This window comes from Rana temporaria, chromosome 9 (genome assembly GCF_905171775.1).
Source record: "Rana temporaria chromosome 9, aRanTem1.1, whole genome shotgun sequence".
Classification (NCBI taxonomy): domain Eukaryota; kingdom Metazoa; phylum Chordata; class Amphibia; order Anura; family Ranidae; genus Rana; species Rana temporaria.
In genome coordinates, this window is record NC_053497.1 from 38395978 (window position 1) to 38411425 (window position 15448).

A 15448-nucleotide genomic window follows, 5' to 3' on the forward strand; every position below is an offset into this window, starting at 1 on the left:
AGATTACCATTCCTGCAGTTATCCATTTACCCTCTAAACTTGTCTCCTGTGAGGCTTTTGTGGATTCTGGAGCTGCTGGCATATTCTTGGACTACACTTTTGCTAAAGAAAATAACATCCCATTTGTTCCAAAGTCTAGACCCCTGAACATTACCACCCTGAATGGACAACCCTTGGGAGATGGCATTGTAAAATTTGAGACTACAACAATCACCCTTCAGGTAGGCGTACTCCACAAAGGGGAAAGTTGTCTTGTCTCTTATTGATTCTCCACTTCTGCCAGTTATCCTTGGTTACCCATGGTTACAACAACATAACCCTTCTTTTGATTGGGAAAATGGAGAACTAACCTATTGGGGGTCGTTCTGTCATCCAAACTGTTTGTCTCAACCCAAAAGACTTTCTGCTTGTATGTTGGCTCCCGTGACCGTCCCACCTACCTTGCCTCGTGAATACCATGAGTTTGCAAACAAAAGGCAGAAGTTTTACCTCCACATTGTTCTTTTGACTGTGCAATTAAATTGATTCCTGGTGCACCTCTTCTCAAAGGAAGGACATATGCCCTGTCTTTGCCTGAACAAAAATCCATGGAGAAATACGTAAAAGACAACTTGGAAAGAGGTTTTATCCGACCCTCTTCTTCTCCAGTAGGGCAGGTTTTTTCTTTGTTGAAAAAAAAGATGGGGGTCTTCGACCATGCATAGACTATGGAGGGTAAAAATCAAATCACTGTAAAAGACTCCTACCCTTTGCCTCTCATTCTTGAACTGTTAGATGTACTTAAGGGGGCTGTTATCTTCTCCAAGCTTGACCTACGAGGGGCTTAGGCCTCGTACACACGGACGGACTGTCCGATGAAAACGGTCCGCCGGACCGTTTTCATCAGACATGTCCGCTGCAGGATTTTGGTCTGATGGTTGTACACACCATCAAACCAAAATCCCCGCGTACAGGATACGCGGTGACGTGGCCGCGCCGGCGCCGCGACGATGACGCGGCGATGTGCGCGACCCTGGAAGGTCAATGCTTCCACGCATGCATCGAATCACTTTGACGCATGCGAGGGCTTTCGGCCAAGCGGACATGTCCAGTAAGTCGTACAGACGACCGAACATGTCCGACGGACAGGCTTCCAGCGGACATGTTTCTTAGCATGCTAAGAAACATTTGTCCACTGGAAACCTGTCCGATCCGCCGGAAAATTGTCCGGTCGGACATACAGACGACCGAACATGTCCGCTGAAACTGGTCTGCGGACCAGTTTCAGCAGACATGTTCGGTCGTGTGTACGAGGCCTTATAATCTCATTAGAATTATAGATGGGGACAAGTGGAAGACAGCATTCAACACTCGTAATGGATATTTCGAATATCTGGTTATGCCATTTGGGTTGTGTAATGCCCCTGATGTCTTCCAACATTTCATGAATGACATTTTTAATGATTTCAGCAACAGTTTTGTGATCATATACTTGGACGACATTTAGATTTTTTCCAAGACTCATCTAGAGCACATCTCGCATGTAAAGCAGGTATTACATCGACTGAGAGAAAACCATCTTCTGCGGCTACCCCTGTAAAGCTGATCTCTGCCCCAGTGTGGCTCTTGTCCCCTAGGCAGACCAACTCAAGCACCGCATGGCATCTTTTAGCCTGACTGCTTGCGTAGCCCCTTGAATGCTTACTGAACACTGCTGGTTCAGAGGACAAATCTGCAGAAGAGGCCATAGAGGAAGAAGAAGAGGGGGTGGAGGAGAGAGCTGTGGCAGAATCACCACTAGAATTTTGGAGGCGTGGTGGCAGAACAAGCTCCAACAACACTAAACCCTGTCCTGCGTCCTTCCCAGCTGCCAGCAGAGTTACCCAGTGTGGTTGGCTGCAAGTACTTGGGACACCTATTGCTATACCTTTATTCCTCTCAGTGCAGGTTTTGAGAGGAATGGAGGTATAATAGGGTTGGAGATCCCAGATGAGGAGCAAGGAGAAGTCCAACTTGTTCTATGATGTGAATCTTTCAAGTGCTGTTGCAAACGGACTGCATGGCAGGTCGTCATATGTCTGGTCAAACATGTTGTGCCCAACCGGCTGCTGTTCTGGCCACTCTTGATCTGGTTCTGACATAGGTTGCAAACAGCAAAGGTGCGATCTGCTGCACACGTGTCGAAAAAGGCCCAAACCAAGTAACTTTTTAAAGTCAGCAGGGAGTCAGCAGCGCCCTGCACCTGCGGAGCTCTTTAGTGTGATGTAATAGGGTGGCTGCCCTTAAGCTGCCCCCTAGAGGACATTCTGCCTCATTGGAGTTGTGCCTCCTCCTCCTCCTCACTTTCCTCCTCTCTTCTCTTAGGCACCCAAGTACAGTCAGTGACCTCATCATCCCCACTATCCTCATCACTCTAGCAAACTTGGCAGTGTGCTGCAGCTGGGAGAACATGACTGCTAGTTTCTTGTCCTTCTGTGGTATCCCCACTCTCTAGGCTTACATTACTCTCTTCCTCAACCTGTAAATTAACATTGGAGCCTTTAAATCGCTGCACATCCTCCAGCAGCATAAAACCGACACTGTGGTCGAATAATTCTGGGGACTCCTCTGTGCATGATGGTGGGGCTACGGTAGGAGTGACTGTGGAAAAAGATTTGGGGGTATATGCACTGGGGGTGATTTGTGGGTATTCGTAAGGGGGGAAATTTGGGGGGTATTTGTACAGGAGGGATAATTTGTGGGTATTTGTACTGGGGGTGATTTGGGGGGTATTTGTAGTGTGGGGGTATTTATAGAGTGGGGACATTTTGGGGGTATTTGTACTGGAGGGACATTTTGGGGGTATTTGTACTGGGGGGACATTTGGGGGGCATTTGTACTGGGGTGATTTGGGAGCATTTGTACTGGGGGAGATTTGGGTGGTATTTGTACTGGGGGTAATTTGGGGTGGGGGTATTTGCACTGGGCAGGTGATTTGGGGGATGATTTGGCGGTATATGTACTGGGGGTGATTTGGGGGGTATTTGTACAGGGAGATGATTTGGCGGTATATGTACTGGGGGTGATTTGGGGGGTATTTGTAGTGTGAGGAGTGTGATTTTGGGGGTATTTGTACAGGGGGGTGATTTGGGGGGTATTTGTACTAGAGGGACATTTTGGGGGTCATTGTGCTGGGGGGGGTAATTTGGGGGCATTTGTACTGGGGGTCGATTTTGGAGGTATTTGTAATGGGGGTAATTTGGGGGGTATTTGCACTGGGCAGGTGATTTGGGGGTATTTGTACTGGGGGGTGATTTGGGGGTATTTGTACGGGGGGGGTTGATTTGTTGTTTTTGTACTGGGGTGATTTGGGGTATATATATATATAATATATACATACATACACTCGGGGGTGATTTGGGGGGTATTTGTCCTGGGGGGCGATTTGTTTTTTTTTGTAATGGGGTGATTTGGGGTGTAATATATATATATATATATATATATATATATATATATATATATATATATATATAAATTGGGGGTGATTTGGGGGGTATTTGTACTGGGGGCAATTTGGGGGTATATGTACTTGGGGGAGATTGTAGGGTATTTGCACTGGGGGTGATTTGGGGGATCTTTGTACCAGGGGTGATTTGGGGGGGGGGGGTATATGTACTTGGGGGGTATTTGTACCAGGGGTGATTTGGGGGGGGTATATGTACTTGGGGGTTATTTGTACCAGGGGTGATTTGGGGGTATTTGTACTGGGGGTGATTTGGGGGTATTTGTACTGGGGGTGATTTGGGGGGATTTTGGGTCCAGTGTTCTATGACTGAGTAATTGTCATTCAAAGCGCTGAGATCCTGGGCACGGAGGGGGAGAGGAGTGTAGTAGTAAAAGGGTTAAAGCGAGGACACTCCCTCCTAATGGCGGGAACATCAAGTTTGGTATAAATTGTATTCTTAGTTATTTCTATGTGTATAGTAGGAGCGTCTGAAAAATCCAAAGTTTGTATTTTTACATATTTTGGTTATTCATAAAATAATTATATACATTGTATTTATATCTTATATAGTTGTACTCGTTTTTATTTTGGACAGATCCTGTATTTGATACATGATGTATTTATTAAACCTTGGGGCGTAGTATAATACAGGTTTCTATGAGGGTGTAATACTGATAATCTTCCACTAGATGGTGGTGTACTTATAACGAGGAGAGCTAGGGGCCGCCCTGAGGATTATTTCCTCTTTTGTTGGAGAGGAAGGAAGTCTTCCGGTGGCCATATTGGTTGTGGAAAGGAAGTTCTCTGGTGGCCATTTTGGATGTGGTTTTTCCTCAGATCAGCATATATGGACCTACCCCACTCGTCTGTAGAACCATTAATATGGGAGGAGTTACACCCGGGGGTGTATAGGAGGTGGGAATACCCCCAGTGAGGTAGGTGCCCTCGCTAAACTCTGTGCAGATTGTAGGGGAAGCGATGATTAGATAACAGAGACAATATACACTATATTACCAAAAGTATTGGGACACCTGCCTTTACACACACATGAACTTTAATGGCATCCCAGTCTTACTCCATAAGGTTTAATATTGAGTTGTTCCACCCTTTGCAGCTGTGACAGCTTCAACTCCTCTGAGAATGTTTGACCATTCTTCCAGAGGTCAGGCGCTGATGTTGGACGAGAAGGCCTGGCTCGTCTCCTCTCTAATTCATCCCAAAGGTGTTCTATTGGGTTGAGGTCAAGACTCTGTGCAGGTCAGTCAAGTTTCTCCACCCAAACTCGCTCATCCATGTCTTTATTGACCTTGCTTTGTGCACTGGTGCGCAGTCATGTTGGAACAGGAAGGGGCCGTCCCCAAACTGTTCCTGCAAATTTGGGAGCATGAAATTGTCCAAAATGCCTTGGTATTGCCTAAAAGTGGGAGTTCACCCATAAAACAATTTTTCCCCTTAGATGGATGCTCGTTCGGTCTAGGGGAATCGGCTAGTTGTTTTAAAATATGAGCAGTACTTACCCGTTTTCGAGATGCATCTTCTTCCGTCGCTTCCGGGTATGGGTCTTTGGGAGCGGGCGTTCCTTCTTGATTGACAGTCTTCCGAGAGGCTTCCGACGGTCGCATCCATCGCGTCACTAGTAGCCGAAAGAAGCCGAACGTCGATGCGGCTCTATACTGCGCCTGCGCACCGACGTTCGGCTTCTTTCGGAAAATCGTAACGCGATGGATGAGACCGTCGGAAGCATCTCGGAAGACTGTCAATCAAAATAGGAACGCCCAGTCCCGCAGCCCATACCCGGAAGCGGCGGAGAAGATGCATCTTGTAAACGGTAAGTACAGCTCATATTTTAAAACAACAAGCCGAGTCCCCTAGACAAAACGAGCATCCATCTAGGGGGAAAAAGAGTCATGTACGGGTGAACCTCCGCTTTAAGAGTTCCCTTCACTGGAACTAAGGGGCCAATCCCAACCCCTGAGGAGCTATACCCAACCCCTGAAAAACAACCCCCACACTATAATCTCCCCTCCACCAAATGATTTGGACCAGTGCACAAAGCAAGGTCCGTAAAGACATGGAGGAGCGAGTTTGGAACTTGACTGGCACGGGGACTGCTGGGACTTGTAGTTCTGTATTGGCTGTGTGCCGCTGTCTGGTAGAGGCGTCACTAGGGTTGGTGTCACCTGGTGTGGTAAAACATGGTTCCCCCCCGAAACCATACTTAGGTTATATACACTGGTATGTATATATGTAGCACTACCCCCGGAGGAGCTGCTGGTTTGTTTTGGGTGGCATGTTACCTCATGGCTCTTCCGCCGGCCTAGGGGTGTATGGTGCATATAGCAGTAACGGAATAACTGCACGGACAACAAATATAACCAGCCAATGTCTAAAAATAAATTGTAATCTCGCTACACTCAATACTTGTGGTAGTGTCTTGATTACCCGATCGATCGTAGGAGTCCACGCACTCAGATCAGAGCTCACAGAACAGAACAAGGCAAAACCTTACAATGTCCACGTCAGGCGTCTTTTGCTGTGCTCTTTATTACCCAGCCGGGTAAAAACATTAAAACTTGTGATGAAGAGTAGAGGTGAAGTAAAAGAAGAAGTAGCAGACTCAGGCGCAACAAAAGGGAAATAGTCCTGCTTCCAACAATGCTTTGTATTCTTCACCACTCCAGCTGGAGTGGGTATAGCGTACCTGGACAGGCCTCTCTCACTGACCCGGCAGCCAGGGTATTACTCAAACTTGATGGAAAAGTCTCTGCCACAGACCCTCCTGAAGTGGACTCAGGGAAAAGCCTCTGCCACAGGCCCTCTCTGTGATTGTGATTACGGAGATGATCCTCCTTAATAGAATTGCGTCTGGAACTTCTTCAGATAATTCTCAGGCAGGGATGGACTGGCCATTGGGACTACAGGGAGTTTCCCGGTGGGCCAATGGCTCAATGGGCCTGCATCAGTGACAGCAGACCGCCGCCCCCCTCCGCTCCTCTGTCTCTCCCTTTCCGCAGCGCTCACCTCCTCTCCCTCCCCGCAGCGCTCACCTGGGGGGAACAGAGAAGCAGGGGGAGGACCAGAGGGGACAACAGAGGAGCATGGGGAAGGGGACAGACAGCTGACTCAACAGCATGGTCTGGGAGTTTCTCACTTCTGCCTAATCTTGTCCCATAAGGGGGGGGCACCAAACTGATTATTTTATTATTATTTTATTTTAAAATAATGTCTAGCTTCCTCACTGGTACTGCCTATAAAAGTACCAGTACCAGCTGCTCTACTCTAATAAATTAGAACGGCTAGTGGCTAGTGAAGGGGGAGAGGGGGCTTGGGTGGCCGGTGGGGGGGGGGGGGGGTGCGGGAGTTGTCCGGCCGCCATGGGAGAGACCTGTTAAAGTGAGCCAGTCTGGATGAAGTCCAGGGCCAAATTTTTGTCCCAGTCCAGCCCTGTTCTCAGGTACCGACAGAGAGGTGACCAGTCTCTCAGTGTCCGGCTACCTTGATCCCCGGGGGTTTGTCGAGACCCTATTGGATGGCCAGCCTCTCATTGGCTCTCCTCAGATGGACTCCCCACCGAACAGCTATACCGCTTGGAATCTTCATGATTGGAAACCCAGTCGACCACTGGGCTCCCTGCCACAGCTCAAATGCTCTGGACCAGCATGGTCCCGGGAACCAGGAACACCGCGTGGCACGCGCACCCCGGCCTGGAAGGCCATTTCGCCGGGGCGCCATGATGCACGGTCACCCTAAAGGTGGGTGCCGCACTCCGAAGAAGAACCCAGAACAATGGCGTCTGCCCCCAAAAAAACCTCCCCTAGCATGCACAGCGAGGCTCAACCCTCCTGATAGGCTGCTGGGGAAGAGCACCCAAACCTTGACTCCACTGCTGCCACCCACTGTCCTGGGGTATGAACTACACCACAGTACCAACAGACAGAACATAATAATTGGATAAGAGTCAGTTAACACTCTGATCCCTCTCTAAATTTGACTAGCATCGGTATCTTTTAAGTAACCAGGCGCTACATATATAATGTACAGCATTGTGTGTCAGGGTATAGACTATACATTATATACACAGGTCTGTATATAATGAGAAGAGAGAGATGAAAACAAGAGTTGGTGGAGGGAGAGTGGGCAAAGATAGAGAAGGTGATGGGAGAGAGGAAGATGGGGGGGGAGTAGAAAGAGAGAGGAGGGAAAAGGAGGCGGGTGAGAGGGAAGAAAAAAAAACAAGCATGCCCCCCTTCTCTCTGGCTTCTCCCCCTGTATAGCAGCCATTGTTTTATATATCCCACCCAGCTGCTCGCATACACCTCACACAGCTCACTGAAGGTATTGCTTGCAGAAGGTTGGAGTGTGGGCAGACACAAATTGGAGGTAGAATGTGGGATTGGACAGGTGGTGGTGTAAGGGAGGGGCTAGAAGAGTAGTGACAGGATAGGACACTAAGCACTTACACCCCGACTCCCGAGTAAGATGTCTCTCCCAAGGTCGGTGTCAGGCAGAGTCCCACTATCTGGCCTTAGAAATTACTGGAAGTCGGAGCGAGGCAGAGCAGAGATTAGAAATGAGTGAGGGAGTCGGAGCGAGGCAGAGATTAGAAATGAGTAAGGGAGTCGGAGGGAGGCAGAGATTAGAAATGATTGAGGGAGTAGGAGCGAGGCAGAGATTAGAAATGATTGAGGGAGTAGGAGCGGGGCAGAGATTAGAAATGATTGAGGGAGTCGGAGCGAGGCAGAGATTAGAAATGATTGAGGGAGTAGGAGCGAGGCAGAGATTAGAAATGATTGAGGGAGCCAGAGTGAGGCAAAGCAGAGATTAGAAATGATTGAGGGAGTCGGAGCGAGGCAGAGATTAGAAATGATTGAGGGAGTCGGAGCGAGGCAGAGATTAGAAATGATTGAGGGAGTAGGAGCGAGGCAGAGATTAGAAATGATTGAGGGAGCCAGAGTGAGGCAAAGCAGAGATTAGAAATGAGTGAGGGAGTCGGAGCGAGGCAGAGATTAGAAATGATTGAGGGAGCCAGAGTGAGGCAAAGCAGAGATTAGAAATTAGTTAGGGAGTCGGAGCGAGGCAGAGATTAGAAATGATTGAGGGAGTCTGACTTTTTCGTCTCCATTTCCCTTATCCTACTTGCTGTTACTGAAACCTTGAAACCCGCCTTCAGGAATCTGACTCTGCCTCTCCGCTGGTGACCTTCACTAGATTCACTAAGGGGGGTGGAATCCTATCCCCACAAAGCACTTCTATCGTTTATTTTTCTCCCGTTTCTCTGAGGATTTCTGTGATTTATCAGACTCCTGGATGAGTTTCTGGCTTCCTAGAAAACTTCTCTACCTGGCTACTATACTTTCTCTCCTCTGAAATACTCACTATCATTCCTGGTGACTTCAACATCCTTTTTTAATGCTAACACCCCAACTACCTCCCAGGCTCCTCAGACTAAGATCACCTTCTAACACAATGGACACGCTCCTACTCACTGTGACGACAACATCCTTGATCTCCAACACCCCTTTTCTTCTTTCTAATCACAATCTTATCAGATTCACAATCACCCTGTCTTCATCTGCATATCCTTCCAACCAGCAAACACTTACCCGTAGAACACTTCAAACCTTCTCTTCTCTATTCCACTACTGACCACCTCTCACACCTGTCCTACCCCAACCTGGCCACGTCTGTCTACACCAGCTCACTCTACTCCTCACTGGACATACCTATTTATTTACACCCTTACTCACCCTGTGTAGGAATGTACAGATCTGGTCAAATTGAATTTAATGAGACTTCCATATCGCTATTTTTCTTTCAGCGATGGCATCTGCTGATCTGAGGAAAGACTTGGAATGTTCAATCTGTCTGAAAATATATAAATATCCTGTAACCTTAGAATGTGGACATAACTTCTGCCGGGACTGTATCGGGCGTGTGCTGGATACACAGGAGAGGTCTGGAGGTTATTCCTGTCCTGAATGTAGAAGAATATTCAAGAATCGTCCAGTCCTTCAGAAGAACATTACTCTGTGTAAGATATCAGAGACCCTCCAGACTACACAGGGCGATCAGGACAAAACCGGGATCTTCTGTACTCACTGTATTCACATTCCTGTACTTGCTGTGAAATCCTGTCTGCATTGTGAAGCTTCTCTGTGTGACAATCACCTGAGAGTCCACAGCAAGTCACCAGAACACATCTTATGTGACCCCACCACTTCCCTGGAGAACAGGAAATGCTCTGTCCATAAGAAGGTCCTGGAGTATTACTGCACTGAGGACTCCACATGTATCTGTGTGTCCTGCAGGCTGGATGGAGAACATCAGGGACACAAGGTGGAGACCCTGGATGAGACCTCTGAGAAGAAGAAGAAGAAATTGAGGAAAGTCCTGCAGAAACTGAAGAGAGAGAGAGAGAAGATAGATACAAGAGTCCAGAGTCTGCAGGAACAGAGGAGGAAAGTACAAGGAAAAGCAGATGGTGAAACAGAGAGAGTCACTGCCCTGTTCAGAGACCTCAGAAGACGTCTAGAAGACCTGGAGAAGAGAGTGCTGAGGGAGATCTCCATGAAGGCAATGCTGATCTTCATCTCTGTGTTTGATGTGATCCGGGAGCTAAAAATTAAGAAGGAGGAGCTGTCCAAGAAGATGGGTGACATTGAGAAGCTGTGTAACATGACGGATCCACTGACTGTCCTACAGGAATCAGACACAGGTGACTTGTGTGATTCTGAGGATGGAGATGATGAGGACAGAGAGAGACATGACGATCTTCTCCATGATGGAGGGGATCTGGATGTGGCTGCAATCTCATACACATTACACACAGGTTTATCTGATATCATGTCTGTGGTAAATGTACAGAAATGTACAGGCACACACGTCTATCCACATTCTACTACAAAGGGCAAAGGTCACATCAATGCTGAACCATCCAGGAAACGCCTTAAGCTCACCCCCACTATACAACGCTCACACCACCAGACTGGAGGACCAAATATTGGGGCTGTACAGCAAAAATGGGGGGTGTTGGGGGTTACAGACATATTATTGGATGTAAGTACAGCTGGTAATCATCTGCGTATCTCAGATGACAAGAAAACTGCATCCAGGTCTGATAAGAGCCAGAATCACCCAGAAACAAAAGAAAGATTTGAGTGTTCTCAGGTGATGAGCAGCCAGAGTTTCTCCTCAGGGAGACATTATTGGGAAGTGGATGTTGGGGGGGCAGTGTACTGGAGAGTCGGGATGTGTTACCCCAGTATAGACCGGAGAGGAGATCAGTCAGTGATTGGATATAATAAGAAGTCCTGGTGTTTGGAAGGGAAGTGGATGTGTTCTAACCAGTACTCGGTAATACATGACAGTAATAGGATCCCATTAACCGGCGATGTTCCCAGTAACAGAGTCAGGATAGATTTGGATTATGAGGCTGGGCGGATCTCCTTTTATGATCTGTGTGACCCGATCCGACACATCCACACCTTCATCACCACCTTCACTGAGCCCCTCCATGCTGGGGTATGGTTAAGGGGAGGTATGAGTTGTGTAAAGATCTGGGGGGAAACAGATGTGTGAAATCTTCCCAGAGACTGGTGACATTACAGGGTGGAGAATCTGATTGGTGCAATATTCAGTCAATAGTAGGAAGCAGAGCACAAGAAACAACATGACTAATTTATTTAATTAGCGGACCTCCAGCTGTTGCAAAACTATGAGTCCCATCATGCCCCCGCCTCTGGGTGTCATGCTCGCGGCTGTCAGAGTCTTGCTATGCCTCATGGGACTTGTAGTTCTGAAACAGCTGGAGGTCCGCTGATTGCATATCCCTTGTGTATAGCCAAAATGTGTTTTATTTTCAGTTTTGCATGGTGTGAGGAAGGATTAGAACCCCTGTCATGTTTTTATTGATTTCTGTAGCTCCATTAGACAGGTTCCCTCCCACTTCCTGTCCTAGTGACAACATATTACCAGACAGGAAGTGAGGGGAACTCTCCAACAGCAACTTGAAAAAAAAATACAATTCTTTTGTAGAGTAGGGAAAGGCTAGAACCTCTGTCAGTTTTATTTCTGTCTGTGTCCCTGTTGTAGATCTTACTTTATTTCCTGCTCGATAAAATGTTGTCACCAGGACAGGAAGTGAGGGGAAACATCTCTAATAAAGCCCCAGATAGCAGTAAAAACGTGACAGGGGTTCTAATCCTCCCCTACTCCATCTAAAGTTAGAACAATTGGTTTTGTTTAGACACCTCTATGATCCTTATGGAGCCGAGCAGTTGTTACATTTCTTCTATGGCCATATTCATCTGATAAAGAGAAATAATTATCATATGACTTACTAATGATGCAATTACATGACCAAGTGCTTATATGCTAATGTTAAGTTCTTTCTATAACAGGTTCTCTGTCTAGAACGACTGTACAGAAAGATGTTATTAGAACAAATTGTTGTTCTCCGGGTCGTTGGGAGGTCTTGTTGGGGAACATAGAGACAGTTGGTCTCCATCTTCTGCAATGAGGGATTTGGGAAAATGGAGGTGGGACAAGCTGATAAGGTGTTGAGAAATAACAGAAATTAATGTCTCTTGTCATGAATGATGTGCTGTTTGTACACATTTTTTCAGTGAATCATTTCATCTGTAAAATGTTAATGTTTGGTACGTTCCTCCATGACAACTGCCCAGGATCGCAGGGTAAAAGCCTCCCGTTTGATGAAGAGGTCAGATTCTTGGTCCACACCTTCATCTCTCTACTTTCTAATCTTTACTTTTACTTTATAACTCTTCGCTTCCAAATAAACTTCCAGAACCTTTACCAGGATCAGAGTTTGTTATTTTCATATCACATTCCACAAGGACTTTGTAATACCGATGGAACACATCAATCATTTTATTGGCACACACAAGGCTCAAGGTCAAGATTGTCCTACATAGATCATTTTCTATATATAATGTAACAGGAAGCCAGGAACGGGAGATATATTTGTCCCAGGTTCATGCTGTACACTGATTGCTGTGCTGTGTAGTGTGCCTGTTTGGTCTCAATGAGGGGTAAGGATCTCGGGTGTAACCAGTGGCGACTGGTGCTCAAAATTTTTGGAGGGGCGCAAACGAAAAAAAATTGCAGCCTCACTGTGCCCATCAAATGCAGCCACTGTGCCATCAATTGTCACCACTGTGCTGTGCCATCAATTTGCACCACTGTGCCATGCCATCAAACGCAGCCACTGTGCCATGCCATCAAACGCAGCCACTGTGCCATCAATTGTCACCACTGTGCCATGCCATCAAATGCAGCCACTGTGCCTATCAATTGTCGCCACTGTGCCAATTGTCACCACTGTGACCTTTAATTGTTGACACTGTGCCCATTGATGTCACTGTGCCCTTTAATTGTCGCCACTGTGCCCATTGTCCCCACTGTGCCAATTGTCTCCACTGTTCCAATTGTCCCCACTGTTCCAATTGTCACCACTGTGCCCATTGTCCCCACTGTGCCCAGTGTCGCCGCTGTGCCCATTGTCAAGCGGGGTGCCCTGTAAAATGCCCCTTACCTTTCTGGAAGTCAGCCATCCTCCTTCCACGTCCCTCGATGTCTTCTCCCGCCTTAGATGACGCTTCAGCCAATCAGGTTACCGATAACCAGAACCGGTGAACCTGATTGGCTGAGATGCCTGTCAGTCTTATCCAAAAAACGCCCCCCCCCCTCCCGTATGTCCCCTGGATAAGCATCCGGAAGGCTGAGGGCTGTACTCGAAAAGCATATCAGAGCCGCTGGCTCTGATAGGCACTTCCGCACAGCCAACCAGCTGCCGTTATTCAGGTGGCCGGCGCTCAAGGTCCGGCCATCTGAATAGACCAGCGGCCGGCAACAATATCATAGATTCATGCAATGCATGAATCTATGTTATTGTAATCAGTGGTGGTGCCAGAGCCAGAGGGGAAGCGGCGCCACTGGGTGTAACAGATTAGCACTCAGGGCTCTATAAAACTCCCAGGCTGGTTGGGGAAGATTCTCCACCCTGGAACCAGATTCCTGTAGGACCAGGAAGCAGCATCTTCTGGTGGCGGTGAGATTAAGTATGTGTGACTACAAGCCCCTGTTCATTCTGTGTGACAGTCATGTGTCTTGGCAGTGGTAGGCTGTTCCACGCCAAGTAGTCAGGTTTCTGTGTTTTGCAGTTATAGGCCCGAAGTGGCAAGGGTTTATTTTCTGTTTTGACTTAATCTCACCACTCAGAAGATGCTACAGGACTAGGGAACAAGTTCCTTTCACACTGGGGCGGGAGGTGTGGTGGCGGTAAAGCACCACTAATTTTACGGCACTATTCGGCCCCTGCTAGCGGCCGAGAAAGGGTAAAAAACTGCCTGCAATGCGTCTATGCAAAGGCGCATTGCCAGCGGTATAGCCGCGCTGTCCTATTGATTTCAATGGGCGCGAGCAGTGAAGGAGCGGTATACACACCGCTCCTTCACCACTTCAAAGATGCAGCTAGCAGGACTTGTTTTCCCGTCCTGCAAGCGCACCGCTACAGTGTGGAAGCCCTCGGGCTTTCACACTGGAGAAACAGCAGCAGCTGTTTAGGGTCAGTTTGCAGGCGCTATTTTAGCGTAATAGTGCCTGCAAACCTCTCCAGTGTGAAAGGGGTCTTATAGAGCCCTGAGTGCTAATCTGTTACACCTGAGCTTATTCTATATCTATCTATCTATATACAGGTGATACTCGAAAAATTAGAATATCGTGCAAAAGTTCATTTATTTCACTAATGCAACTTAAAAGGTGAAACTAATATATGAGATAGACTGATTACATGCAAAGCAAGATAGTTCTAGCCGTGATTTGTCATAATTGTGATGATTATGGCTTACAGCTCATGAAAACCCCAAATCCACATTCTCAGAAAATTTGAATATTGTGAAAAGGTGCAATATTCTAGGCTCAAAGTGGGCCACTCTAATCAGCTAATTAAGCCATAACACCTGCAAAGGGTTCCTGAGCCTTTAAATGGTCTCTGTCTGGTTCAGTAGGAATCACAATCATGGGAAAGACCGCTGACCTGACAGTTGTGCAGAAAACCATCGTTAACACCCTCCATAAGGAGGGAAAGCCTCAAAAGGTAATTGCAAAAGAAGTTGGATGTTCCCAAAGTGTTGTATCAAAGCACATTAATAGAAAGTTATGTGGAAGGGAAAAGTGTAGAAGAAAAAGGTGCACAAGCAGCAGGGATGACCGCAGCCTGGAGAGGATTGTCAGGAAAAGGCCATTCAAAAGTGTTGGGGACTGCGGCTGGAGTCAGTGCATCAAGAGCCACCACACACAGACGGATCCTGGACATGGGCTTCAAATGTCATATTCCTCTTGTCAAGCCACTCCTGAACAACAAACAACATCAGAAGCGTCTTACCTGGGCTAAAGAAAAAAACACTTGGGCTGTTGCTCGGTGGTCCAAAGTCCTCTTTTCTGATAAGAGCAAATTTTGCATCTCATTTGGAAACCAAGGAGCCAGAGTATGGAGGAAGAATGGAGAGGCACACATTGCAAGATGCTTGAAGTCCAGTGTGAAGTTTCCACAGTCTGTAATGATTTGGGGAGCCGTGTCATCTGCTGGTGTTGGTCCAGGTGTTAAGTCCGGGGTCACCGCAGCCGTCTGCCAGGAGATTTGGGAGCACTTCATGCTTCCTTCCACAGACGAGCTCTATGGGGATGCTGACTTCATTTTCCAGCAGGACTTGGCACCTCCCCCACACTGCCAAAAGCACCAAAACCTGGTTCAATGATCGTGGGATTGCTGTGCTTGATTGGCCAGCAAACTCGCCTGACCCAAACCCCATAGAGAATCTATGGGGCATTGCCAAGAGAAAGATGAGAGACATGAGATCGAACAATGCAAAAGAGCTGAAGGCCGCTATTGAAGCATCCTGGTCTTCCATAACACCTCAGAAGTGCCACAGGCTGATCGCTTCCATGCCACGCCGCATTGAGGCA

The 15448-nt window shown here is 47.4% G+C and overlaps 1 protein-coding gene across 1 annotated transcript; it reads left to right on the top strand.

The window, feature by feature from the left end:
- The first annotated feature begins 4251 nt into the window (after window positions 1–4251).
- LOC120913340 (E3 ubiquitin/ISG15 ligase TRIM25-like) lies at window positions 4252–11150 on the top strand. The gene is made up of 2 exons (XM_040323210.1): window positions 4252–4398; window positions 9282–11150. The coding sequence occupies exon 2, from the start codon at window positions 9284–9286 to the stop codon at window positions 11039–11041; it is 1758 nt and encodes a 585-aa protein (XP_040179144.1). The 5' UTR covers window positions 4252–4398; window positions 9282–9283; the 3' UTR covers window positions 11042–11150.
- The last annotated feature ends 4298 nt before the right edge of the window (window positions 11151–15448 follow it).

Coding starts and splice junctions, on each gene's coding strand:
- LOC120913340 (XM_040323210.1), top strand. CDS start 9,284: ATGGCATCTGCTGATCTGAGGAAAGACTTGGAATGTTCAATCTGTCTG.